Source organism: Electrophorus electricus, chromosome 3 (assembly GCF_013358815.1).
Source record: "Electrophorus electricus isolate fEleEle1 chromosome 3, fEleEle1.pri, whole genome shotgun sequence".
Classification (NCBI taxonomy): domain Eukaryota; kingdom Metazoa; phylum Chordata; class Actinopteri; order Gymnotiformes; family Gymnotidae; genus Electrophorus; species Electrophorus electricus.
Window position 1 is genome coordinate 30,949,073 of NC_049537.1, and position 27,136 is coordinate 30,976,208.

At 41.4% G+C, this 27,136-nt stretch overlaps 1 protein-coding gene across 4 annotated transcripts in view; it reads left to right on the top strand.

The window, feature by feature from the left end:
• The first annotated feature begins 4,076 nt into the window (after nucleotides 1–4,076).
• cd2ap (CD2-associated protein) overlaps nucleotides 4,077–27,136 on the top strand; it is a 30,326-nt gene continuing 7,266 nt past the window's right edge. For 2 of the 4 annotated variants that reach the window (XM_027028215.2, XM_027028216.2), the window contains exons 1-11: nucleotides 4,077–4,334; nucleotides 10,803–10,963; nucleotides 14,947–15,145; nucleotides 16,890–17,011; nucleotides 17,548–17,668; nucleotides 18,290–18,453; nucleotides 20,102–20,195; nucleotides 20,581–20,675; nucleotides 21,620–21,718; nucleotides 24,233–24,269; nucleotides 25,470–25,532. In XM_027028215.2, the coding sequence (XP_026884016.2) occupies nucleotides 4,331–4,334; nucleotides 10,803–10,963; nucleotides 14,947–15,145; nucleotides 16,890–17,011; nucleotides 17,548–17,668; nucleotides 18,290–18,453; nucleotides 20,102–20,195; nucleotides 20,581–20,675; nucleotides 21,620–21,718; nucleotides 24,233–24,269; nucleotides 25,470–25,532 (1,159 nt within the window). In that variant the 5' untranslated portion in view covers nucleotides 4,077–4,330. The remainder of the gene's footprint in view (nucleotides 4,335–10,802; nucleotides 10,964–14,946; nucleotides 15,146–16,889; nucleotides 17,012–17,547; nucleotides 17,669–18,289; nucleotides 18,454–20,101; nucleotides 20,196–20,580; nucleotides 20,676–21,619; nucleotides 21,719–24,232; nucleotides 24,270–25,469; nucleotides 25,533–27,136) is intronic. The other 2 variants (XM_027028217.2, XM_027028218.2) reach the window with 1 other exon arrangement.

Genomic DNA, 27,136 nt, shown 5'->3' on the forward strand with positions numbered 1-27,136 from the left:
CGGGAGTCTAGATTTACTTGAGTGAGCAACAACAGTGTAAAAGGGTGTGTAAATGTAAGACAGCTTTTATTTTTAGACAAGCGCTTATTGCTTATTATTGCTGTCATGCACATTACAACAACGATTAGTGTAAATTTAGGTAGCATATACCCTTGGAAAGTCTTACCATTTCTTGAAACAGCCAAGTCTGTTTTAAGAACAGCTTCAAATGAATGAATGAATGCATGAATGAAAGAAAACAAACAAACAAACAGGTGTTTTTGTACAATGCAACAGACACACTGACTAACCAGAATATGAATTTCTTTACTGGCCAAGAATTTGTATGTGTATGCTTTGGTACAAACAGTGTTAACAGTGTTACAAGTGACAGTAGTATAAAACAGGGAGAATATCAATTAAGAGATTAAACCAGTAAAAACAATACACAGTACAATTAATCTTACATAAAAGGACAATTAATTAGGGACAAAAATACAAATATAATTAGTTATGGATTTCTGATAATATGCATAAAGTCTGCAATATGAACATATTTGTGCCAGTGTTGGGATATGAATGAAACAACTGCAACGTTCAAGAAGTCTCTTTTGAAAATAGCTTCATGAGTGTTACTGTATGTTAAACATTCCATAACGCAGTCCATGCAGGGATGAACATGACCTGATTGCAATGTGCAAAAAAGCAATGTTTAGAGAATATGCACAAAAGGAAATATGTGCAATATATACCAGAGCAAGAGTCAAATAATCAAATTAAAATTAAAATAACACACTTCGGTGTGGCAGGTCCAGCAATTCAGCAGGATGTGATATAGTTATGTCAAATGGGCTTGATGGCGGCTGTTTAACAGGACCGGAAATGTGTGTTGGAGGTTATATTTCTGCCTGTGGGGGGTTACATGTCTTCAGTTTTCAAAGGAAGAACATTTTATGCTGGGTTTTCATAACAAAGCAAGTGATGTTTTCTTCCCATCTGAGCATCTCTGTGTTTGTCAGATGTTAAGATCCAGGTTACTGTGACTAAACCAGAACTGACAGAGGCTCAGCTTCTTGTCTGTACATGGACATGTCGTAGTTGGTCATAAGTCTGATTAGACATCACTTGTGAAGAGGAGTTTGATGCATAGGGAGAAGTCTTCAGCTCTTCAGTGCTGAGGGTTAATGTGTCCCGCTCACATGCTGAGGGTTAATGTGTCCTGCTCACGTGCTGAGGGTTAAATTGTCCTGCTCACGTGCTGAGGGTTAAATTGTCCTGCTCACGTGCTGAGGGTTAATGTGTCTTGCTCACATGAGGAGTGTTACTGTGTCCCACTCACGTGCTGAGGGTTAATGTGTCTTGCTCATGTTCTGAAGGTTAATGTGTCCTGCTTACATGCTGAGGGTTAATGTGTCCTGCTCATGTGCTGAGGGTTAATGTGTCCTGCTCATGTGCTGAGGGTTAATGTGTCCTGCTCACATACTGAGGGTTAATGTGTCATGCTCACGTGCTGAGGATTAATTTGTCCTGCTCATGTGCTGAGGGTTAATGTGTCCCGCTCACTTGCTGAGGGTTAATGTGTCCTGCTCACGTGCTGAGGGTTCATTTGTCCTGCTCACGTGCAGAGGGTTCATTTGTCCTGCTCACATGATGATTGTTAATGTGTCCCACTCACGTGCTGAGGGTTAATGTGTCTTGCCCATGTTCTGAAGGTTATTGTGTCCTGCTCACGTGCTGAGGGTTAATGTGTCTTGCTCATGTTATGAACGTTAATGTGTCCTGCTCACATGACGAGGGTTAATGTGTCCTGCTCACGTGCTGAGGGTTCGTTTGTCCTGCTCACATGCTGAGGGTTAATGTGTCCTGCTCATGTATTGGTTCCTGCATCATAGTCATCTACTGGACAGAATCTTTTACTAGTGTGCTCATCTAGCAGTTCTGATATGAGGATGTTGAAATCAGAGTTGAAGTTTATAAACTTGATTACCACAAAGATTATCACATAGATTATCACATATGGCTTGCCAGGTGCATAATTGTGCTGTCTCAAATAAGAAATTCCCTGAGAATGAATAACAGTTCATTCATTACTAAATAATCATTTTGATAAATGTTTTAGTGGTTTTATCTATACATGAGCACAAATTAAATCAACTTTTAACTGGGAGAATGCTAAACTATATACTCTGAAATGAGGAGATGGAAATATCTTCTTAAACCTCTGCTGAATTGTTCATGATGCAGAATGCTATAAACTCCTGATTTCATTCTGAGGTATATGAGCTAACTAGTTCATTTTTCAGTGGTGTTCTTAACATAAGAGTTGTATGTAGCGGTTTTATTTTTTTATCATATTTGTTATAGATCTGTGTAATATGGTATTTATAGGGGTTCATCAAAACTAAACAAATGTTTGTTACATTATATATATATATATATATATATGTGTGTGTGTGTGTGTGTGTGTGTGTGTGTGTGTGTGTGTGTGTGTGTGTGTGTGTGTGTTGCTTTTTTTCATTTCATGAATGACCTTTTTACTGTTTTACACATCCTGGCCATCAAAAACAAGATCTTTTACTTGTTAAAGATTCATATTAACAGTACTTATTTACTTAATTTACTTTACTTAATTTATTTCTGTGTGAAAGTTCTGCTTCACACTGGCTTTGAGGTATTTAAAATTACAACTTCTCAACAACTGTTGGTACGTCAGTGCTCGGCATACTCACCTTGTAATCAGAAGGTTGCTGGTTCAAGCACCACCGCTGCCAAGGAGCCACTTTAGGGCTCCCTGAGCAAGGCTGTCAATATCTTTTTAAAACATCAAATGCCATAAAAGTAAATTCACAGTTTTGCTGTTGTGTATCTGCTTGCCAGGTTGCATTCTAGAGAGTCTGTCCTAGTTTTGCAAAAAACAAAATAATACATTTGTGCCTCATTTTGTGGTATATAAGATATCCACCTCATAAAAACTGAGTAAAGAGTATAATCCTAACAAAAGGTTATAGGATAAATAACAAAACACATATGCAAGCAAAACCCATCCTCAAAATTCCAAGTAACTGAGTAATTACAGCATAACTTGCCAAAGAAATACAAACAGGTTTCTCTGTAAAACCATGCTGTTTTTTCTTGATATGTAGCCATTAAGGTGCTGGTTCAGTATCTGAAGAGATTTAACAGCATGGCACAAGTGTGTTTGAATCTGTGCACACATACATGTTCTTACTGTAAAACCCCAATATTACTGCTACAGTTTCTCCATCTTCACTGTTTGATCTACAAAACAGTGAACATTTCTGGGGTGGGGGTGGGGTTATGATGGGGAGTAGGGATTGGGAAATGTTGAATGCTCTCTAAAAGACACAAAACAGGAAACTTATATTCACTGTGCTTTGAAAACCATTAGAGGATGTTAGTTTGGATCTGCTTGGTTGTTACATGACTTGAGTAATTTTCAAACAAATACAAATAAACGTTAGCCTCAGACAGATCTGTTACCAAATGAAAGCAAGCAAATGAAAGCAACATTTTCCCCCTCATAATAATGCAAAAATAATTGCAAATATGATAATTTAAAAGTATTACTTAACAGCCTTTTGGTCATAATATAAGTGAATAATATTTATTCCAAACAACACACCAAAGTTACAGGAACAGCCGAACAATCAGTGTTGATTAGAATCATTTCAAAATAATGTCAACAGCTTGAAACCCAAATTGCATGCAAATCAATTTAGCCGCATGGTGGGACTTGAAAAACTTCGTGCAACAATACTGCCATTTCACTGACTACATTTTAAGCGTGGTATTTTATTTTATTTTATTTCATTTTAATTTAATTTTGTTTTTGTTTTTTCCTGTAAACAGAATACCACATAATGTTTCCCCACATATACCCGAAAAGGTCAATGAGACCAAGGTCAACAGTTCACCGCACTTTAAAAGTATCAAATAAAAGGTTTGTACTCTTATGTATTACACTAGCTAGAAACAGGTTCACTTTTTTGGCGCTTGTATTCCACTCGCCTCTCGCGTGATTCCCCCATTGAAATATCGCGGAGTCTCTTGCTGTTTTGTATATGTGTGGCATTAGTTTCAGGAAAATCCAAGAAAGGTGGAGACTTCTGGATAACTTCCTGCACATTACACATACAATTATACCACGGAAATAATCGGCAGGTCATCATTAAAGCAAAGGCGAATGGCTTTATTTCGCTAATAAACTTGGACGTAAGAAATTGATCTGCACAATTACATACAAGGAGGAGAATTGTAACCATTGCTAGCGCCCAGGCTGTTAGCTAACGTCAGCTCTAGGACGGGAGACGGTCCTGCGTCGAAGGACAGTATGGGTGAGTTTCCTTGATCTTAGTGTGACTATTAGAGGCTATGCTACGTTTGATGATGAGCGATATGTTACAATTAATGTGTTTTAAAGCTACAATCGAGGCGAAGACACTTTGTATATTATACCAAGGTGCGTGATCTCAATCGAATCTTACGCGTAGCCTTCCCGTATCACGCTGGCTAGGGTCGTCCTAACCAGGCGATTCTGAGTAGGCTGTCCTGTATCGGGAATACTATACAGCACGGTGATGACTGGCCAACTGGTAACTCCAGCAATGCTACAGGATAATTCACTAAACGCTGGTGACGGCATGTATCAAACTTATGTCGGCCACCGCACCGAAAGAGTCTTGTCCCATTCCTGAAAAAGTTGTGTGAATGCTATGTGACCAAACGCAGGCGCTCGCCTGCCTGCCACTGCTTAGTACTGGGCGGGATGTTTCGGTTCGTTCTGGGAAGCAGATGCGTTTCTAAATCCACCACCACTCACTTTTGCTTCGTCAGGTTAATTCATGACGCAATATCCACAATAGTGCAGAAGAGAAATAGAGTTTTTACAATTCTCTTTAGTTCATTGACTGTCTTAGCGGTGCAGGGTAGTGTTGGGTCACAAGCTGATACGCCTGGACATGTCATTGTGTACCTGAATAGTCTTTCTATTTGTGCAGCAGTGCTTCGGTTTGCTTCTACAGGTATTCCCATGGCCCCTGAAAGCAGGCGAGCTGTCTGTAGCATTGAGAAGAGACAGTCAGTAGGTCCTCGTAGTTCAGAGCCAGGGGCCTTGCTGCTCTGGAGAGGACTGGCTCTAACAGACCTGCCAGGAAAAGGCAGCTGGCAGGCAGGTCGCCTGCGTGGCCTTGAGTGCTTCCCCTTTCACTAGTAATACATCAAGGTGTCAGTGTTATATAAGCATTCCACTGAAAACAAAACCTATCAGAAAGTGCGCAAGTGATCAAGGCAATAATTATTAAAATGTGTTCCTGGGTAAAGAAACCTGTTGCTACTTTGTCTCATAAGTGTCAATTTGTCTGTGAATGATCAGATTTCAATATGTAAAGCTCAATAGGAAATAAAGTTCTCGAGACATGATGATGATAAACTCTGTCATCAGTGACACAAATGGAAACAAAAAGGTGACATGGGTTTGGATTATGAAAGGAGTAGGCTTGGAATATGTACCTGTGTGGATTTGGAATATGTACCTGTGTTGGACGCAAATGCATAAGGATGGGGTCCTTTTTCCACTGGTCTCACAGAGTGTTTGGACTGGACAGATGTTTGTCTGTTCAAAGAAGTTAAAATGTAGGTTTGCACTCAGCCTCCAGGATATTTAACCACATCTCTTTTCAAACCTTTTTTCTCATATAGTCAATTGAAAACCTATAGGCTGGATTGACCTCCTTGGTTTTTGTTTGGTTTATCTGAATGCTAGCCTGCTTGAGTACAAAACAGTTGTTGCATAATCGTAATTGAGACCTTTGTGTGTGTACCGCCCTTTATGCTAGGTGGACTGATATAAACCAGATATGGACCTGTAGTGCAGAGTCTTGAGCTGTCATAACCTATATTTGTATGGCTCATAATGCCAGCTGTTCAGGGCATGTTTTACACTCGACTATTCCACACTGAACACAACTCACAATTGCAGCTGGCTAGGATTCAGCAGAGAGCGGCCTTTAAAACTCACCATTACAGTTGTTAGGATGAATCCCAATGTTGACTGGCCCCTGCAATAAGTTATTGACTGTAAAAAATGTAATTAGGAAAGGCTGTTTATGGCTGAAGAAAGAAAAAATATCTGGTTTATGAGCACAGGTAATCTCTGATTGTACTGTGGCAGTGTAAGTATGAACGTCACCAAAATGTATCCTGTAGATGCAGATGAGTCAAAAAAACAAAACGATGTGCAAGTCATGGAAGTTTAACAGGTTCAAATACTACAAAACTCAGTAGTTCTATGTTGGGTCCCTTCTATTTCAGACTCCCTCTTCACACTTTCTAAATGCATTTGAAAGCTTTTATGTAGAGAAAATATGTGAGGAATCCAGACAACCTATCCCTACAAGTCACCTGTTGATCTACCAGTGCTAGTTGGCAAAAGGTCTTGTAATAATGTTGTCATTGGATTATGAAACACATTCAACTGCTCCGTTCTTTAACATGAATGAGTTATGTGTTGAAGTAGAGGCTAGTCTGCTGGAAGGTGCTAACATAACAACAATGTGAAAGACCTGGTTTATGTAGTGTGTGTGTGTCTACTTTAAAGATAGACTGCCCTCTGACTATTCCCACCTGCAGTAGTATTGAACGTGAGGTCAGTCTACGTAGACATGTCATTGGTTCCATTGCCTGGTGACGAAGCAGAGCAGGTGCACTCACTGCAGAATTTCATTGTGTATGTGATTTAATATGAACTGGTGCTTGCATGTATGTTGATGAACCTGTGAGTGCTGTAACAAATTAGAACAATCTCATCCAGACTGTTTTTGGAATCTTGTCATAGTGCTGTAATTTTTTAGAGGCTTTCCCAAGTATTGATTGGTATGCACATGCACACGCACGCATGCAAGCTTGAGAAGAGACTGTGGATGTGCTACATGGTTTTATTACGCTGCTGGCCCCTTTTAATTGAAGGTCTCACTCTTAGCTTGCAGTCATGCAGCAAGTTTGGCACCATCTCCGAGAGCGAACATATGCTACAGGTAGCCTTGCCTGTGCCTTTCTGGGCAGGTGGTCTGGTGCTCCAAACCGGTCTGACTGTTACAATAGTTAGTGCTAACCAGTGTTTAGCATAGTACATGCGTTAATACCACTGCACAACCAGTTATTTAAGCAGTTTATTTGCCTAAAGGTTCAAAAACTTGGTCAATGGGAAATAAAAGCCACAGCTGGGAGTTGCTTGACCTGCTACGCTGACAACGACTGCTGGTTACCTGACTTCAGAATTGTTGGATTGGTTAGAGTATACTTAGTCTCTTTACATTTACATTTACAGCATTTAATTGATGCTTACATTCACGTGACTTACAATTATGAGTGAGTACAACTTGAGTAATTGAGGGTTAAGGGCCTTGCTCAGGGGCCCCAACAGTGGATACTTGACAGTGGTGGGGCTTGAAACAGCAACCTTCCGATTACCTTTACCGCTGCCCTAATAATTTATGTTCAGGGTGGTTGCCATGGCAATAAAGCTACTGTCATCGAAAGGTCAGATCCAACTTCCTCAGCCCATGCCTTCTGTGAGCTCTCTACGGCCCGGCAATAGCTGCTTCATGCCTCTCTCCACCTACGGCCACCTGTAAGTTGTTATGGTTCGCAAATTGCTTTCTCCAGAAAGCTGAATTGAGTTGGGGAAGAGTTTCCTTCAGCTCAGCCCACTGCTCCGCTGATGCTTCTGAAGGCAGGGCCAGTGGGGAGGTCAAACAAGGATGTGTGTAACTTATGGGTCAGTTTTGTTTCGCTGCTTTTTGAAAGTGCTCATTGTAATGGCTGATTATGATTGATTGGTTTAAATTTATGGTCTGAGAGCCAGAACCTTCTTCTGCCCAGTTCTTTGTTCGATGGCGTTGATGTGAAGCCTTCCTGCAGATAAATGGAAAATAAGCCTCTTAGAAATAATGTTTGGGAGAGAGCGCTTACAATCAGAACGAGCAGAACCAATCGCCTTATCTGTTTTCCTCTCTGAATAGCTGCAGTGGGAATAAAGAGGCCCAGAGACTCGTTAAGGAGGCTGATTGCAGTCTGAGGTCTTGGATTGTCGCCCGGCTGTGGGCTGTTCTGGCCGCAGTGCTTGGTTGAGCCTGTCATTATGTCAGAGCTCTGGACTGGACCATGAATATCAGACTGCAGAGCTCCAGGGCAACATGTTGATGCCTAAGCAGATTGAAGTATGGCTGCGTTTGGGTCTCACTCTGGCTTGCTGCTTCACATGTGCCTGTAATATTAGCCAGTAAAACAGCCAATAACATGGCCAGGAGGAGACATGTAGCGGTCGCCACATGAATCAAGCAATCATATTGAAACTAATGTATCAGAACACAAAAACAAACATGTTTGATTATGACTAACTGATGATGATATTTGTACTTTGTACGAGTCATGTGAACTTGACTCGAACAGCGTTTCAGTTCTAGTTTAACTGTAAAAAGATTTTGAAGTGTAATCTTGATGTTTTGTCTCAGTGAAATTCACTACAATTAGTGAGTATTATGATGAGGGCAAATTGCAGAACCATACATTTCTCTTAAGAACAGATGTATATTTTGGGTTAAATGTGCTCACACACTATTTTGCTTCCCCTTTTAGCAGCCAGCAAGTAAAGTTTGGCCTCAGCAGAAAAGTTCATAGAGAAGGTGTTCACAGCGCAGTTCACTGCTAAAATTAGCCCAGCAGAAGCTAACCAGCCCCAGCTGGGAGGAGAATGAATTGTGTGTTTGTTTTTGACCAGCTACAGGTGCGTATAATTTAAGAGGGGGGAAAAATGGAGGCATTAGCTGATCAAGACTGACTTCCTCTCGCTTGCTCGCACCCTCTCTTTCTCTGTCTGTGTGGGGAAGGGGTGCAGGGAAGAAGGCGCGAAGGAGATATGTACACACACACACACACACACACACACACACACAAAATACCCCTACATCATATTTGACCATTAGTGTTGTAGAGTTGATCAGCCTTGCTGAGTAGCGTGTGAAGGGACATATGGCTGTTGAAAGCTGGCTAAAACATTCTTTGGCCATTTATACCAGTGGTGTTGTAGTTCATCCACAATGTCTTTTGACCAATTTTGCATGTGTGATGTGTATCTAATTTAGGTGGATCATTATATTGTTTTACTGCTACAGAATTTCAGGCAGACTGATACAGCCCACACTCAATTCAAATGAAGTGCATTTAGTTTTAAGTAAAATTAAATTAGTAAAATCCTTTTATGGTTTTATGTTATATTGTCTATGCTGTCGCTCTCAGTATTGTAGTGTTATAGTGAATATTCAAGTGTATATGAGGAAACGGATAACAATTTGTTTGGTTAGAACAGTGTAAGAGTGGTACAGGCTGATCATGTCCTCTGCAGGCTATAGACATTCATATACACAATAAAACTTGCTTCACATGAATCATGCACTTTATCTCAGATCATTCCATCTCTTGTAATTGTTAACCATTCTCCAAGTATTGACTGGATTTGTTATCTCTTGTATCTTGATGTGAAATACCTTCAGTTGACAGTGGCTGAGCCTCTGAATGCTGCCAGTACGATCATTCAGTACGATCGTCCTCCAGCTCATTTCCGTGGTTTCCAGATTTGGGCCATGTGGTTATTGCCTCAGTACCTGAGGGCCTGGGGTGACCCGGACAGTTGATCTGGTTCTGTGAGGGGGTGATCAGTGTCTCTGCCATCTCCCGCTGGGTATAACTCAAACAGTGAAGACCCAAGCTGTGTTTTCACTCATGTAGGTCTAGGAGAGTACACAATAAGAGTGAGACAGGTGGTGGGTGTGAGGTGTTGCTTTCCATGTTTTTACTTTGTTTTGAAACTGAAAAAAGAAATAACACTGTTATAAACCCAGTGAGATGTTTTCTAGTTTCTCTGTGAGTTTTTAATGGCATGTTTGGTTCTTGTTTATTTGGGCTATTTTGTGAAAGCCCAGCGGTATTTAGTAAGATGCCCTAATTTTAGAATGCTGTCTGTGTTACAGAAAGGCACTTAACTGAGATTGTTATTGCTCAGGGAAGAACTAGGTTGTGAGGGTGCTTGATCCATCTTCATCAACACTGCTGGCAGGAGGTCCATGCGCAGGTCTTGATGAGACCTGATTAATATCCATGCCTTCCTCACCCAAACTTCATAGATGTGTCCTTTAACTTCATACGTTTTATTTATTGCAGTCAAAATGACGCGCTAATTCCCTTCAGATTTATCTCAAAATCACAAATCTAAATGTGACAAATACACTTTTCCATTTAAATCAAGTTGACCTAAAATGAATGAAAGTGAATCAAACTGAAAGTGAATCAAACTGAATTGTGACGTAAACATCAGAGTCTCCAGAGCAGATGCACGTAGCTCTAGTTTCATGCAGCGCTGAACATTTGTCTAGGTTGTGCACTGAAGACAGAGATACTTTGGAGCCAAACTGGATTATTTATGTCTGCTGAACTGTTCCCAGTTTTTTTCAAAGTTGCAGTTTCGAGAAGTTCAGTGACAGTAATTCTAACCATAGGCTTTCAGACAGTAAATTTAAACAGTAGAAGAGATGGTGACTGTTTATCCAAGGTGTTGACCCATGTAAGCAAGAGTTTTGTAAGCTTAAGAAGCCTATGAGGCCTGTGAATTGCTGCATAATAAGGATATGTTCAAAAGATGATGTGTTTTCTGTCATGCTAATTGCTCTTAGGAGCCGTTCCACTGAATATGAATTCTGAACAAAAGTCTGGTCCTCTCTGCCTTGCTCTGGTGCTTTCTCTCGTTGTAGTTGAGGTGGTAGTGGAGTTTGAATATGAAGCCATGCATGACGATGAGCTGACCCTCAGGCTAGGAGATGTAATCAAGAACGTGCGACGAATCGAGGAGGAGGGATGGATGGAAGGTGACCTAAACGGAAGAAGAGGCCTGTTTCCGGACAACTTTGTCAAGGTGAGAACCTGATGCCTTCTCGCTGCAGCATGGTCTCTGCAGCTGTAATCAAACACTGTGAGTGTGTATAACAAAACGCAACAAAACTCATTTGCACAGAGGATGGTGTGATGTGGCAATCACATTTTAATTTAAGGAGATTCTTCTTCTTAGTACTGCACTGAAACCTGCATCACTGAGAATCAGAATTAACCCACAATCAAAACTGAGGAGCAATGTGAGGGTTACAGTTTTTTGCTCTGACTTTACAGATGGCACCAACTAGATAACCCATGTTGTACTGGAGATTGGGGGAGGGTCAGTACTTTTTCCTGTGGGGCAGTAGAGTGGTTGAAGTTTCAGCACATGACCCTGCTTTTAAATGCTTATCTTAAGTAAAGTGCTGCCCTTACAACAGCTCGTTATAGAGGCTCATACTGCCAGTACTCAAAGCTACGACTGAAGCATTTCACTTGGCTTTAAGCCGCACACCAATCAGCAAACTTCATAACTGCCTTTGCAGGCCATCTTCCACAGTCCTTGTGATTATTCAATAAGCCCCATAGATTAGTATTTGAACAGACCGTTGGAGCTCACTTATACCCAACATGGATTTTATGCTGTTTATCTAACTGGACAGCATGTAGCCTGCTTATCTAATAAATCACTGAAAAGAACTAGTGGCTGATACAGTGACTAATGCTGTTCAGTGTTGATGTTCGCTCATAATGTTTTAGTTTGCAAGGTTATTTATCTTTCTGTTTGCAGGTTGGGGTTGTATTTGTCATATGTTTTGAGCATGTGGTTTCATATACAGAGCCAGAAGCATGGGGAGTCGCAAATTAGTTAATTAACAGTTAGCATGAGGACGCTGAAAGGAAGAGGTACTGTTTTTTTTTCCCTTCTCTTTCTTGGAGTTTCCCAATTGTTACCATGTTGTGCATTATTTCTGGAGTACAGGCACCTTTATAGTTTCCTTATCGTTTTTCTGAAGTGAAATGTTGTTGTCAGTAGTATGCAGTGCTGTGCAGAGACACATTCAGGCTGCAGCTCAGGCAGTGGTAGCTCAGTGCTTAAGGCCCTTAACTTGTAATTGGAAGGTTGCCAGTTCAAGCCCCACCAGCACCAAGTTGCCACTTGTTGGGGCCCCTGAGCGAGGCTTTTAACCCTCAAGTTGTGTTCTGTCAGAATTGTCAGTTGCTTTTGATAAAAGCATCAGCTAAATTCCATAAATGTAAATTCAGTTTACAAAAAAAAAGGACTTTTTAAAGTTTTAGACTTTTGTAAGTCGCTTTGGATAAAAGCGTCGGCTGAACACCATAAATGTTAACTCTTCACTCGGAGGGTGCGTTTCAAGTAAATTCTCCAGGTTGCTTTCACTGTAGGTAAAAGGTATTTAAATGAGACACCATCCTCAGTTCCATGGCTTTTCCTACCTGCCACTGAGCTGGAACTTTAGAACTGTATGCAGGTCTTAAACTGCACTGACCTGAAAAAGGTCCCAGTTATGCAAAACCTTCCTTACATCTGTGTCTTACCCTGGTAGGATATGGCCTAACATTCAGGATCTTCTTTTGGCTTCTGTGGTGATGCATTGTACATCTACCCTTAGCTTAATCAATCTTCTGACATTTAAAAGAACATTTTTAAATTACTTCGATAGTTTTCTAAGGCAGCTGTGGTAGAAAGGTTAGAGATACTGTAGTCTATGGTGAGCTGTAAGTGAACTATAAGCCTGTAGCCTGCCATGTTGCCATTAGTGACCTATTCCCCTCTGCCTGCCTCTTACCTATATGGTGTGGCAACACAGTCTTAGCAAACTGGACTGAACTTTGCTCCCGGATGAAGTTTTCAGATTGTATTATCATCTCTAAACTGAAGTCGTTTCTCTCAAAGTTATGGATAATGAACAGGCAAGGGACTTTTATCACAACTTTTCCATCATGTTCTGTGACTACATTCGTAAATGGTGTCATGTTGTGTCTAGTTGTAATACACATTTTGATTGTTTGTTTTGTCTGTGGGTGTGGACTTAATTTTTTTTTTTTTTTATTGCTTCTCTTGAGAGCTCAGGTGGAGTTAACTAGCATTCTACCATTCAAAGAGCTGGAAGTACTCTTAACAGAATTAATAAATGAATAAATATCAGAAGGATTCAATCTGCGATTTCTTGGATATGGTGGATTTAGGTTGTCGTGTGTGTGTGTGTGTGTGTGTGTGTGTGTGTGTGTGTGTGTGTGTGTGTGTGTGTGTGTGTGTGTGTGTGTGTGTGTGTGTGTGTGTGTTGGTGACTGCACCTCAGAAGTGAGGAACACTAGCCTTAATACAGCTCTCGTTAGCAGACAACAGAGGGCGTATAGAAGTGCTCAGTCAGCAGGGAAAAGAGGGAAATTCCAGAGGATGTGAAGCATGGCGTTTGTCTTTCCATGCTTCTACTTCAGGAAGCACAGGCAGCTCGGCTTTTTCAGCTTTGTCTTTCCTTGGGGCAGGTCTCAAGCGCAGACTTGGAAACGTGACGCTAGCTCAGAATAAGGCTGTGGAGGTGCTTCCTGAAGCAGGCGTGTGTGGCTCACGTGAAGCAGTTTCTCTTGACCTTCTCTCTTTGTCTGGTAGGGTTGATGCTGTTTGGAATGGCCTCAGGGATTCCAGAAATAGGTGCTTAAAAGTCTGCTGCTTATTTCAATTAGAGGTGGCTAATATACATGTTTAGAAAGGTATAGCCAGTGGTTAATTTAGATTTTATTTAAATTCTTTCATTTTTCTCATGTTCTTAAATGTTGGTTTTTAAAAAAAATCAATAAACTATGTATATGAGCAAATTGTGGTTTGTGAATAAATATGTAAATAATGAAAACATTAACAAATTCTGTTGTGTACAGTGAACCAGAAACTTTAGCCAGAGGGATGCATGCAGCACAATACGTGGCGTATTGTAGATCTCATTTCAGTCTCATGCATTCTGTGTCATCTTATTGCAGAGTTCCTTTGATTGTGATCATAAGAGCCAGGGTCACACAAAGGCCAATGCACAGGGCCCAACAGAAAGGGAAAAATGGCTGAAACATGATTGCTTTGAAATATACTGTAACTGAGTATTCAGTGTCCCATTCTTTGAAATGTACTGTAACTGAGTATTCAGTGTCCCGTGCTTGTATTTGTTTTCATACCACATAATGGTGAAGTAAGGAAGTAGAATGGTGGTTTATCGTTTGCTTCTGTCCAGAACTACACTGTCAACCCATGTGCAGATCTTCCCTGCAGGTCTGTAAAAACCACGACATATGCCTAAATATGGTTAACTAAATAAATATATGGTATAGTACTAGCGTTTTATCAAGGCTCTAATAGTTCACTGCAAAACCATTATAACGTACGTGGTACTTTGCTTTAAAGACATAGTCATAGTTTTTTCAGACCTACACATGGCAGTACTGCGCATGTAAATGTTTATCTGTGGTTTTGTGGTGAAAAATGTGCTTAATTTACTGGAGTCTGAATGTTTGATTTCTCAGGAGAGTACAATAAATTGGCTATATTGGAAATGTATTAGTAGAATAAAGTATTGGAGTTTTACTTCCTCACCAAACCTCATTTAAAAATTCCTTCCTTACACAGCTGATGTGGAAACAGGAGTTATATGTCCTGCTGCTGTAGTGAAGATACTTTAACTGGCACCAGAGAGTGGCTTTTCAAAATGTGAAACTTGTGGTGGGGTAGTGTGATCAACAGAACCTCAACACAACCCTCAGACTGTAAATCTTCTCTCCCCTTCTTTTAATGTCTTTTCATTACATAAGCAAGGTTTGAGCTAAATGAACTCTGAGGAGTAATCTTATTAACTAACTAATGACTGTTCGTAATAACATAATTGCATTCATCTGCCCTTTGCATCCCTGTTTTGAGCTGGATATTGTGGAGGTCAGTATTAAGGCTTTCTGGAATGGCAGCTGAATCTCTCGAGTCCTTAGTGGTGCTTCAAACCTGCTCTGTTTCTTTCACTTTAGGAGTTGAAGAAGGAAACAAAAGATGTGAAGGATATGAAGGAGGTGAAGGAATTAAAGGACACAAGGGAATCGGAGGCGAGGGAGGACTCCGTATTAATGCGCCGTTCATCGGGGAACGTAGCCAGCCTGGTTCAGAGGATCAGTACCTTCGGTATCCCAGCAGGGGGACTGGGGTTCCAGCCACGTACCGCCAAAAAGAGTGAGTGTCTCCCTGGTGCTCTCTCTCTGTTTTTCTGTGTCTTTGTCTCTGTGTGCCATCTCTGATGGGCTGCAGAAACTGGAACACGTTAACATATATTTTCCATGATTAATTCTGTGTTTTTATTAATTGAAGCTAAAGTAACTACTGATTGGCCAGACATTTGGTTTTTGTTAAATTTAGCAAGGCTACAGTGTGAATAAGATGTATCTAAGCATACCGAATAACCATAACCAAGCATAAGTCAAATTAGAGGCCATTATTTATATAGGTGAAATATGAAACATTTAGTGCTTTTCTGAGATCTGTATAGGTCACTGTGTTTAAGATACTGGAATTAAAACTGGGAATAACGTCGCTATAAGCTGAACCAGAGTGACTGTGATGAAGTGCACATATTGCTCACGACAAAAGAAAATTATACACCTAGAGATGCACTGATATTGAATTTCTTACTGATACCGATACAATAATCGATAATTAGGACCTAGTTGTGACCGATACCAATATTAATAACTGATCATTTTCACCTTTATACATTTTAAAGCAATTTCAAGCTATATATATGAAATGCAGTGAGTATAACACATGTGAATCTCAAAATATGGCAAATCTTAGAGATTGTTGAAGTATGATTTAAGAGGACTCCAGAGGGATGGGCCAGGAACACCAACCTGGAAGTTGCAGTACACCGAATAAGAACCACTTGTGTAAGGAAAAAATGAACAGTAGCTAGTAACTGATAGAAATGTCCATTTTTGTTTTTATTGGTATTTTGAAAATGTTGACAGTGAAGAAACTGCTCAATTATACACCAAGACAAACCAGAAAACCATGAAATCAAAACAGCCTTCACACTGTGTCTTTACCTTCCTTCCGTCACGTGGTACGTGATGTCAAACATTCCATTTCTTAGAGAACGTCGTCACTGAACTGGGCTATTGTGTTAACCCAAAACCAAGAAGCGAGAACAAAATCTTTTGGCCTGTTGGGCAATGTAGCTTGCACCTCCCATAATGCTATTGGGCGCTTACAGCTTCCTTCATCCAGCAGAGGCCAGTAAGGGCGCACTCTGGTCCTAATAAGAGTTGCTATTTTCATTTCCTCTAAAAATTGGCTAGCTCTGTATTTAGGAGAAATCTGCTTGAACACTGCTGCTAATATTGGCCAGGTATTGTTACAGCAGGGTGTTCTTGCATTGCTTGTTGTGAGCGCTAAAATGAATCAGAGAAAGTTGTCTTGTGTATAACTGGTGATGAAACAAAAATTCAAACTCCAAAGATGGGCATGTCTGACACCAGTCTGAATAAAACTGGTTACAGAAGTTGACTAAACCTTTTGAAAAGCCCTTTTTGTTTTAGGCCTTCAGGGTTGAACCAGGATTTTTTTTTTTTTTTACTTTTTGTTTTTTCTTACAAAGTCCCTTTGGCTTGGCAGAAGTCCCTTTTTCTTATTTTGTCAAATGCAGGCAGAGAGATGTTTGCAAACAGGAACATCAATGGAGCATGCTAATGTGCTTTGTCAGGAGTGTGAGTCATCAGAAAAAATGTGCCTTGACTGGGTGGGGTGTGGGTGTGTGTAGCTGCGTGTGTGTGGTTGCGTGTGTGTGTGGTTGCATGTGTGTGTGTCTGAGCTCCATTTCCTGCATCTTTTAATGCTTGCTCCTCAAGCCCTCTGTGGGCGGAGTGTGGGAGTCGACCATAACACTGAGATAGCGCTGTTGCGTCGGGGCCTGACGGCTCAGGGCTCTGTACATCTGTTACAGGAGTGAAGAAGCGGCAGTGTAAAGTCCTGTTTGAGTACGTGCCCCAGAATGAGGATGAGCTGGAGCTAAAGCCAGGAGACATCATCGAGATCACTGAAGAGGTGAGCAACGCTTGCCCAGCTCCACCTCATGCCAACACTCGGAACATATCCGCACACCACCCATCTATTCCTAATGTGGATTGTTTAATTCTTTGGAGAAGTACATGTCACGAGTTTGTTTGCTTGTCTAGACTGTACTGTGGTTAAATTGTACACGAATAATTCATTAACCATAATGTGATATTTATTGTGGTTATTAGTATACAGTAGTATGAAGCCAAACATTTGAGTTTTTACCCTTAAACTGATCTAAATTTGCTGCAACTAAGACTGATGTTCAGAACTCTTTTTAATTTCATAATCTTAATTTGTCATCCAATAAAGCTGCTTATTACAGCATACAGCTGTACATCTTATGGATTCTTAAAGTGAAGTTTCAACCCTAAGGAACCGCCCACATGGGCTGGGACAGTCTCTGGGGAGCAGTTAGTGGTGGCATTTCCTTTCTTGTTTTCTCCACCATTGTTTGGGGAGAGTGCCAGCGGTCTCTTGCACGGGAGCAGGGGCGGCTAATGCTGAGTGTGCGTCTCCTGTAGGTGGAAGAAGGCTGGTGGAGCGGAACCATGAACGGGAAGTCTGGTCTCTTTCCGTCCAACTTTGTCAAAGAAATCGAGACGAGCGAGGAAGGCGAGAGCGGCGAGCTCCTGGATGAGCCAGGTACCGTACTCTCCTCAATTAGGGCATGTCGCAGCATGCAGCAGCTGAACAGAGGCCTTCTGCTGGCTGTTCGTGTGTGCGTGCGTGCGTGCGCGCATGTGCACGTGCTTTGGACCTTGTTGCAACACACACACACACACACACACACACACACACACACACACACACACACACACACACACACACACAGTTTTACCTCATTTAGGCTGTTTAGAGGAGTAAAGGTCCAGAGCCATTTTCTGTTGTCTAAGATTTTACTTTTCAGCGTGATCTGATCTAAAATCTATGATTTTATTTTTTAGCATTAGGGCTACTCACTGGGTAACCTTAAACAGAAACTAATTTGAAACCAGTAAAATAAATAAATAAATAAATCAATCAATAAATCAATCAATCTCAAATAATGGATAATATTATTACCACCCAGGATGAATGTTGCGTTAATAGAGGTTGCTTATTGTATTGACGTTTGTAATGTTTTTGAACATGTGCTCTCAAATATATGTTGATATGTGCTATGATCCGTCATATCAGCAACACATGATCTGTCTAGAAAGCCATCAATAGATTGCTGTGTGTGTGTCTGGGTGCTTGTGCTCACACTTCCTTGTGTGTTCAAAGATGGCAAAGATGAGATCACCAGCCCGGTTTCCCCATACCCTGGAAATGGGGTCATTGCACAGCCAAAAAAGGTGAGAGGAGTCGGCTTTGGCGATATATTTCGAGAAGGCTCAGTGAAGCTCAAGGTCCGACTGACATCAGAGAACGAGGAGAAGAAAGAAAAAGTAAGCTTGCTTGCATACTGTATCACCCGCTCTTTCACTCAAAGCAAGGTAGAAATGATCTCCTGGAGGCAGGCTGAATTGTCCCATGTACCCTTCAGGACTGCTAGTCATTCTCCAGTCATGAATCCAACTGAATTAAGCAGAATTAAGATAGAGGTATACTCTGCACTGTTTACATATGCATTGCACAGTTTGTTGCCTATGATGTTGCTCAAAAGCACCCTGTGTTTTCTCTGGGACCCCGAACACTATGACATCAGAGTAGTGTGATACAGCAGCAGTTTAGCCTCTCTGACATCACAGAAGTGTGATACAACAGCAGTTCCGCCTGTCACTATGACACCAACTAGTGTTATACAGCAGCAGTCCAGCGTGTGCCAGTGGAACGGCATGTTTCTGATACGTGACTGCGTGCCCTGGAGCATGCCAGGGTGATTACTGGTCTTACTGTATGACAGAGTGCAATGCCCGTGACTGCTTCTGTTCTGGGAACAGCGCACACACAGAGTTGTCAGCCCTGTGCATGGGTCAGCCCTGTCACGTCAGCTCCACCTTCTTAGTGATGTTTAGTAGTGTTTATCACGCCAATTCTCAACTGTTCTGCATATATACCTGCATGCATACATGCATACATACATACATACATACATACATACATACATACATACATACATACATGCATATATATGTATATGTGTGTTTCATTTATATTGTATTTAGTGCACTGAACACAGTAGTGTTCAACCAAGCAAAGGAGAAAATCAAAATAGGAGAAGTGAAACAGATTTTAAAAAACTTCTTGGGCTGTATTGTCATTAAAAAAAAACAAGTCAAAAAAGGTAAGCGCTACAGAAACAATATGAACTTGCTCACAAATTGAGAATATATTCTAATTTAATATAATCATTATTAATTGTTGGTAACTGTTTGGTTTACTCTCTTTTAGTTGCCTGTCATTTTCTCTTCACTTCTGCTGTGATGGTAGTGCGGGGCACATTGTTGCATTAAATCTGAACATTCACCACCTCATCCTTGATTCACTGTCGGTGCCAAAGCCTAAATCAATCCTACAAGCCCCAAAGCTTCATTGAATCATAAGTGATACATTGGACCGTCTCTGTTCTTTTGGGGGGTTACATCACTCATGTGGAAGATTTCTACTCGTTTGCTCCTCACCTCTCTCTTTCCCTTTTGTCTTTTCTTCCTTTGCTCTCAGCCTGAGGACCATCAGGATTTCAGAAACAAAGTGACTGAAAAATGGAATAATGTGGAATGAATAAATTAGAATCAATAATGAACCTGTTTCCTGTTTGGACTGAGCTTGCAGTGGTGTTTCCTTCTTTAGTTTAAAAAAATCTGCAACAGCACTAAAAATATCAAATTCTAACCAAATGCAGTTGGATTCTGCTTCAGAGAGCTGTGCTCCACTTTCCTAATGCATTGATTTACATATAGATTTGCCAGTAACCTAGAAAAGGTGTGTCTGTGTGTGTCTCTTTCTCTTTCTCTCGCGCTCTCTCTCTCACTTCCCATAGTAAACACGAACATTAGCTGAAGTGTGGAACTGGAGAGTTTGGATTGTTCAGTGTTTGCAACCGTGTGTGGTTACCGTGGCGCTAAACCCACATGTGCTTCTGCTTCATTCCAGCCACTCCCGTCATTACCACCTGCTGCTAAACCCACCCATTCCAGCACACCAGACGCCCATAAGGTGGAGAAAGATGGAGAGTGCAAAGGGAAAGGTGTGTTCAGCTGGGGTGTCTACACCCTTCCCAGCCGCTGTTGGAGGGCGGAACCCAACTCGGCTGCAGTCAGGACCTAGAGTGGCTTGCCAGTGAACCCAACACAATGGCTCTCCTAAAACTCAAAGTTTTAAAGCTCATAAATAAGTCATATTTGCTTTTTCACCCAAGAATTGGACTTGTGAAATTGAATAAACAACCATTTTTCTGTTTTATGTATTAAGTGGAAATAATTAACTGGGATGTTGTAATAGTTGGGATATGATCACTTCAGTGACAAATGCACTCTGAGTTGACAGTCATGATTATTTAGTTGTACTAACGCTTAGACTTGTCGTGGTTAGTAACAGCGATGCTGTAATTTGTTCTTTTGTGCTGTGCACAGTAAAAGAATATTGCAGGGCAACCTTCACTTACGAGGCTACAAATCTGGATGAGCTGGACATTAAGGACGGCGACATCATCCAGGTATTGAGTAAGGTGGGTGAATGATTGTGGACTGAGCCCTGAGAATCTGAGTAGCATTAAAGTGGTGGTTGGGTTTATTGTGCTCCCATGTCAAATGGGAAGTCCCCCATCTTCACAACACGTGCTTGCCCTGTGGGTACTGTTGCGATGGTGAGCTAAGACCCTGATGTTTGCTTGGATGTTTGATTTGGTCTAATTGCTCGATTTAGTCTATTTAAGGTGTGCGTCTGCACCAGGCAATGTGGAATGTACACATGGAATCCTGTTGTTGTTCTGGGATTTTTCAGGGCAGCACCCACTAAGGTATTGCTAAGGAGTTGAGGTGTTGCTAAGGTGCTCCTCTTCCCCATGTAAAGCAGTCGGCTGGTGTTACGGCTCAGCGTCACCTGATCCAGCTGTCTGGCCAAGTTCCTGCAGCCGCTGTGGCGGTGTTTTGTATAAACGCAGGGCTTCCCGCAGAGGGGGGGACCTCTTCACCCTCTCAGGCAGTGAACAGTGGATGTGGGCTGGGAGGAAGATGGCAGCCTTTGTAGTGTCTAGTTTCCTGCCAGCATGAAGCATCCGTGGCTTTGGGCTCCGTCAGATTTGTAGTGCCAGCAGGAAGCGTCGGTGGTGTCCCAGGCTGGCTGACAGGAGACAGTCCGACTGGTGCAAAGGGGTGGGGGTGGTGGTGGTCTGGGACATGGTATTTAAAAAATGGCTTATAGGGGGAGAAAGTGGAAGATGAAAATTGCAGTCTAATTATTTAAGCTCTACTGCCACCTAGCGGTCAATATCAGCACAACAGTGGTAATTCCTCTTAAATGCAGGCACCATCAGTAGATTGTGCTAATCGCCTCAGTGGTATAATCTCAGACAGATCTGATCTGTCTTCTAATTTTTATTATTGAGAATGATGTCGGTCAACATTAAAGTGACGCGCCACTCCCTGACCTCGTGATATGTGACTACCTCAGGACACGGGGGAGCCGGGCTGGTGGAGAGGAGAAGTGGGCGGGAAGGAGGGAGTGTTCCCTGACAACTTCGTGGTGCTGATCTCAGAGACGGACAAAGAGGTAAAGCACAGCTGATCAGTGCTGCGTCATGTCATGTGTGCTCCCAGGTGCACAGCAGACAACACTACACAGCTCATTAGCCTATCCATGTTATTAGTGTCTGTTATCTAATCCTTTCAACTGTTCACTGCCTGCCTGTGTTTTCATGGTGCTATGTAAATGTATGTTAACATTGGAACTTATGTAACGTTAGTACTAGAATAATATATATTTATTTTGTATTTATTTATTCTTTTCAAATCTGCCCTTGCCATTTAACCTGCAGTTTTACAGTATTTATTTCATGTTGTGTAGGCACTTTAGGCTTCATTAAGCAGTCTTCCAAACAAGATCCAGAAGACATAAGGAACATTTTCGTGTGCATTTTTTTGATACCTTATGAAGTAAACAAAATGTTTGTTAATTTGTTTTCCTTCGCCTTTCATAAGCTTCCTCTAATACCTTGTTTACTGTGAAGCCCGTGTAATAACTTTCTTGATAGTTGCCCATTTATCATGTGATCTTCAGATCTACAAAGCTGACCGCATTGGAGTGATTTTATTCAGTCAGTGAGCTCACGCAGGGACACCAGTGTGGGCAGCTGCTCCAATGCCAAACACCAGTGAATCATGGAATGGGCATGTGACCCTGTTTTTGCCAAGTCTTCAGTGAACTGGCCACGTGACTTTGCTTTGATTGTGATTGTGAACGGCCTAATGGCTCACATTCAGAATCCTGGATAGGTGTATACTCCTGTCATTGGTGCAGAACTAAAAGTGACATCTGTCGCTGTGTGGAATACTACATGACATAGCAACAGATTTGCTTTGTAGGAAGTGCATTCTACTGGAATTTATAGAATGTTTACATGTGAATCAGCCCTTTTGATAACATAAACAAAAATAAAGTATGTTTAGTGTGGATGTTATGACGTTATCCACTTAACAACCCAACTAATTCCACCCATTTCACTGATGCTGAGAAGGAAAAGCTGGTTTGCCTCCCCAGTGCTATAGGTAGATCTTCTGGTGTATTCTGTATAATATCTGCCTCCTAGGACATGAGAGTGCTGTACAGGATTTCATCTACCTCTAATGGTGTTCTGTATTAACCTAGGTGCTTATAATGCTTATTCAAATTAAATATAGTGTTCTCTAAACTGGATAGTAGCAAAGTAGCTGCACTTGATTTCAGGGAGAGTCTTGAGATGCTTCACGTAGACAAAGTGCTTTTCGAATCTCAGGAGTAGCTTGTTTAAAGAGTCCTGGGGAAGAGCAGAACTGTGCAAGATCCGATGCTCAACAATCAGGCAGTGGAGAGACGGTGTAGAAATCTACTTGTTGTCCCACGTTCTGTTTTCTTTAGAGGATGAAGAAGCTGGTTTCTATTCTTTGGCCTGTTGCCTGTTGTCAGAAAGCTCCCACTCAGGTCTGACCTTAACGATCTTGTGTGTGACGTCAGGAGGGCCTGCTGCACAATGCGTAGGCCCAGTACGAAACCCCCCCCCCCCCCCCCCCGACTGCTTTATTCTCACCATTTATACTCTTAATGCATCTCAGTTTGAACAAACTAATTTGTGTCGATTTGGTCAATGTTCGTTTGCTGTCCTTGTTCTTCCTTTTTACCAGGATCGATGTCTTGTCCACACTTTCATCTGTGCATTGTTGGGTTTTCCTGGATCTTTGTATTGCTGTTATGTTGCTCCATATCCAGGTTCCCCTTTAATGTTCAACCATGTTTCTGTTATTTAAGTGGATTTTTTATTAAATTGAACTGTAGGTCATTTTCATTAAAAGCTTCCTGCATTGTGTCAGGAAATAAGGGCCACTGCAGTTCAGAGCAAAGCTCAGGATGAAGGCCAACGTCACCACCGCACATCAGCACACAGCCATGAGTTAGAGTTAAGATTCAGCACACGGCCGTAAAAGATATAGTTCCGTTGGCCATAAACATGAGGGATGTTGGTCTTTGGGGATGAGAGAGGTGCTAAATAAATGAAGTTTAATAATAATAATATAATAATAATAATAATAGTTATAATGTAATTTATTTTTGGGCTTGGTCTCTAAGGGCCTTTTAATCGCTCCCACAATGTGTTCAGTATGCACCTCACGATCACCTCACACAAACCTAACACACAGCTCACACACTCCTCACACTCTGCAAGAACCATCAAGTGCACAGTTGATTTCAGGGTTTAATGCTTTGGTTTGGTGAGCTCTTGGTGATTTTGGCTAGTATTTCCAATAGTTGTCTATAAGTAGTTATTAAGGTTTACTCAAGTATTCACTTGAAGTATTTTTGAAATCCTTGGCACAAATGTTAAAAAAAATAGCACATGGTATATACAGGATGAACTCTGTTTAATTAAATGACCTCTGCTTAGTTAAATGGGTTTTATATATGTATTATATATATATATATATATATATATATATATATATATATATATATATATATATATATATATATATATATATATATATATATATATATATATATAATTTTTAACATTTTTTTTTCTGTTTTCTACAGAAACCAAAGAAGCCAGCTCCACCATCCAAATCCACAGGTATGATGGAACTCTGCATGTTTCTTTCTCTCATCCACACACACCCACATTTGAAGCTGCATTAAAGCTGCATTTAGCCTTGCTAAATGAAAGTTCATAGAACCTCTTTACAGTTTTCCTTTTTAAAGCCCTCATTCCTACAGCTGCACTGGTGTAGCTGTAGCTGTTGAGCATTAGAGACTCTCGTTGAAGGCTTCACTGGAGGCAGTGCTTGGGCGCTTGGCCTATCCAAACTCCTTCAGCTGCCACTTCACCTCCGGCTAAAAGGGAATCTGCTAGACGGGGCCAGGGAACCTTGACCAGAAGAGGATGTTCTCTATGCTGAGTTTATTTATCGATTCAGGCAGCAGTTTCCTGGTAACATTCTGTCATACGGTGGAGAGGAATGCAGTGGAGAAATCAGCATTTTATTATCAAACGCACCTAGCAGACAGGCAGTGTTTCATCATGTCTGCTAGGACCTACTGAAAATCCTAGCAGCCTTTCTTTTCTGAGTGTGTTTCATGTCATTTAGTGTGCAAGGACAACTGTTTAAAAGCTTGTTTGAAGGAGTCCTTCATCCAAGACTGTGGCCAAGGCTGAATAATTGCTAGTTGACAGGCGGTGTGATCTCTAGTCTCTCAGGACTACGCCATCTTTCACTAATGGCAATGCTCGTTTCTGGTTCGTTGATGAGTTCCCCCTGAGGTTTTTCTAGACAAATTTGTGCACCATGTCCTAATAAAAATGCTCTGTTCGACATAGTCAGCCTGACTGTCTGCCTTTGGGTTTTCTTTAATTTCCTGTAACACTTGAGGCTTATCATCGTTTCTTCTTGAACCAGTTTGTACCTGTTCCAGTGCTTGACAGCTGTGAGCAGAATGACTTCTCTTCTCAAGCTGGAGGTGGTGGTTTCCCCAGTCCTGCCCTGCAGTCTTCAGGGCATGCTGTGGTTTAGCTGCCGTTGTTGTCGCTGCGTTGTCACGCGCTCTGTCGTGGTCTCAGCTCCTCTGTAAGCTTGCAGAGAATTGACTAGATTTCTGGAGCCGTCTGTTCTGCCCACACAGGAAGCTGACTGTGTGTGCCTGCACCTTTCCTGAGTTGCGTCTTTGTGTGTTCTTTGTTCTGTTGTTTGTTGTGCACGTACACGGTCTCTGTGGCACTGCATTCAAGAGCGAGAGGGAGGGGAGGCCAGCTAACGCACAATGTTTCGCTTTTCAGTCTCCAAGCCAGAAGTCCCAAGCAGTGACAAGAAACCCACACAGACACGGCCCGAAGATAAAGGTAAGACAGGTGGGCTCCTGAGACGTTGGCCTTCTCGAGTCTCTGGGCCCCTGCCTGCTATAGCATCCTCTCTGACTGCTGCATAACCACCATATAACCCCAGTGGATCATCAAACTATACAGTGTTTACCTTTTCTCATTTTGGGCTCTATTACTACCTCATTGGAGATGTTATTGTTAGCTCCTTTACCAGGACAGAAGGTATGCTATATCTTGAGTGTAGTATTTGAGTGTAAAGTTTCTCAACATTTCAGAGGCATATTGTGCCGATATATTGTCACTGGCACCATTTACTAGGATGATTTGGATATTGGCATTGCATATGTGCAACAGTAGATGCAGTGGGCGTTGGTGCTTCTGCCGTTCTAAAGATCCAAAGTGAGTTTGTGTGTGGTCGCGGTATAAGAATTATAATTTGAGTGGAATTGAAACTGTGCTATTAGAGCTTTATCTCGAGCATGTGTGTTAATGCTACATGAATGAAGCTGTTTTTTGTCATGCAAGATGCTTGATATCACAGAAAAAGAAGCTCAGTTCTGCAGAGGCAGCTGCTGCGATATGTGTATAGATAGTCATTAAGGGTGTGTTCATACTTGTACTTCGGCTCCCTTGGTCTGGATCAAAGAAGAAAATGATACATTGTTAGAATGTAGTCCTGGTTTTGTTAGCTTTCACACTCTCAAATTTACAATGGAACCAAAAATAAGTTTAAAAAAAACAAAACAAAACAAAACAAAAACATGGCACATGTATGGTACAGTCTGTGGTCTTAATACACTTATCGGGGTTACACTTGGTGGTATATTTACCATCTGGAAACACAGTACAGGTGATAAAAGAATCAAACCAGTGCTGTAACTTCCTCCGCTGCACGTACCAAAGAAGATGCGCTGCAACTAGAAGACGATGTCCATTTCCGATGCCTCTGCCAAACTATAATGCAAAGCTTTTTTTCAGTTTTGTTTTTGTTTTTAATGCACTCTGTTCTTTTGCGGTGTGTTTAATGTTGGATCTTGTGACATCACATCCTGTGTTTGGTTTTTTTAGATGCCTTTGGTTTGTATTGTGTTCATACTTGGCATGACTCGCACCAGAATTATTTTAGACATGAACTGAGACACCTGCTCAGGCGGTCTCAGTTTGCTTATTTGGTGCGCACCAGAGATTGAAAGGAACTTCTTACTTGAAGGAAGCGCACTAACAGAGAAATTGCACAAGGGTACATTTTAATCGAACCAAAGCTACCAAGTTTTGGTATTTTGGATATTTTTTCCCTGTCAGTGGGGGAAGTGGGGTAGACAGAGTTCTTATTTCCCCTGAATAAATATGGACTGATTAATAGTCATCATCTGCACAAAGATGACACCCCAGTACACAAAGCCTTGGGTAGACTTGGAGATTATACTACGTGCTCAGTGTGTTGAGGCTTGAAAATGAAGAAAAACTCCCTTACTCAAGGGAAATCTTTTATTTAGACAATTATCACAGTTGAGATGACGAACACTTGAACACTGTTCAGTTGGACATATGTTAGAGCCAGCAAGCACACAGCCCGTTTCTAAGGTCATTCCAACAACATAACAGGAGTATATTCAAACATAACA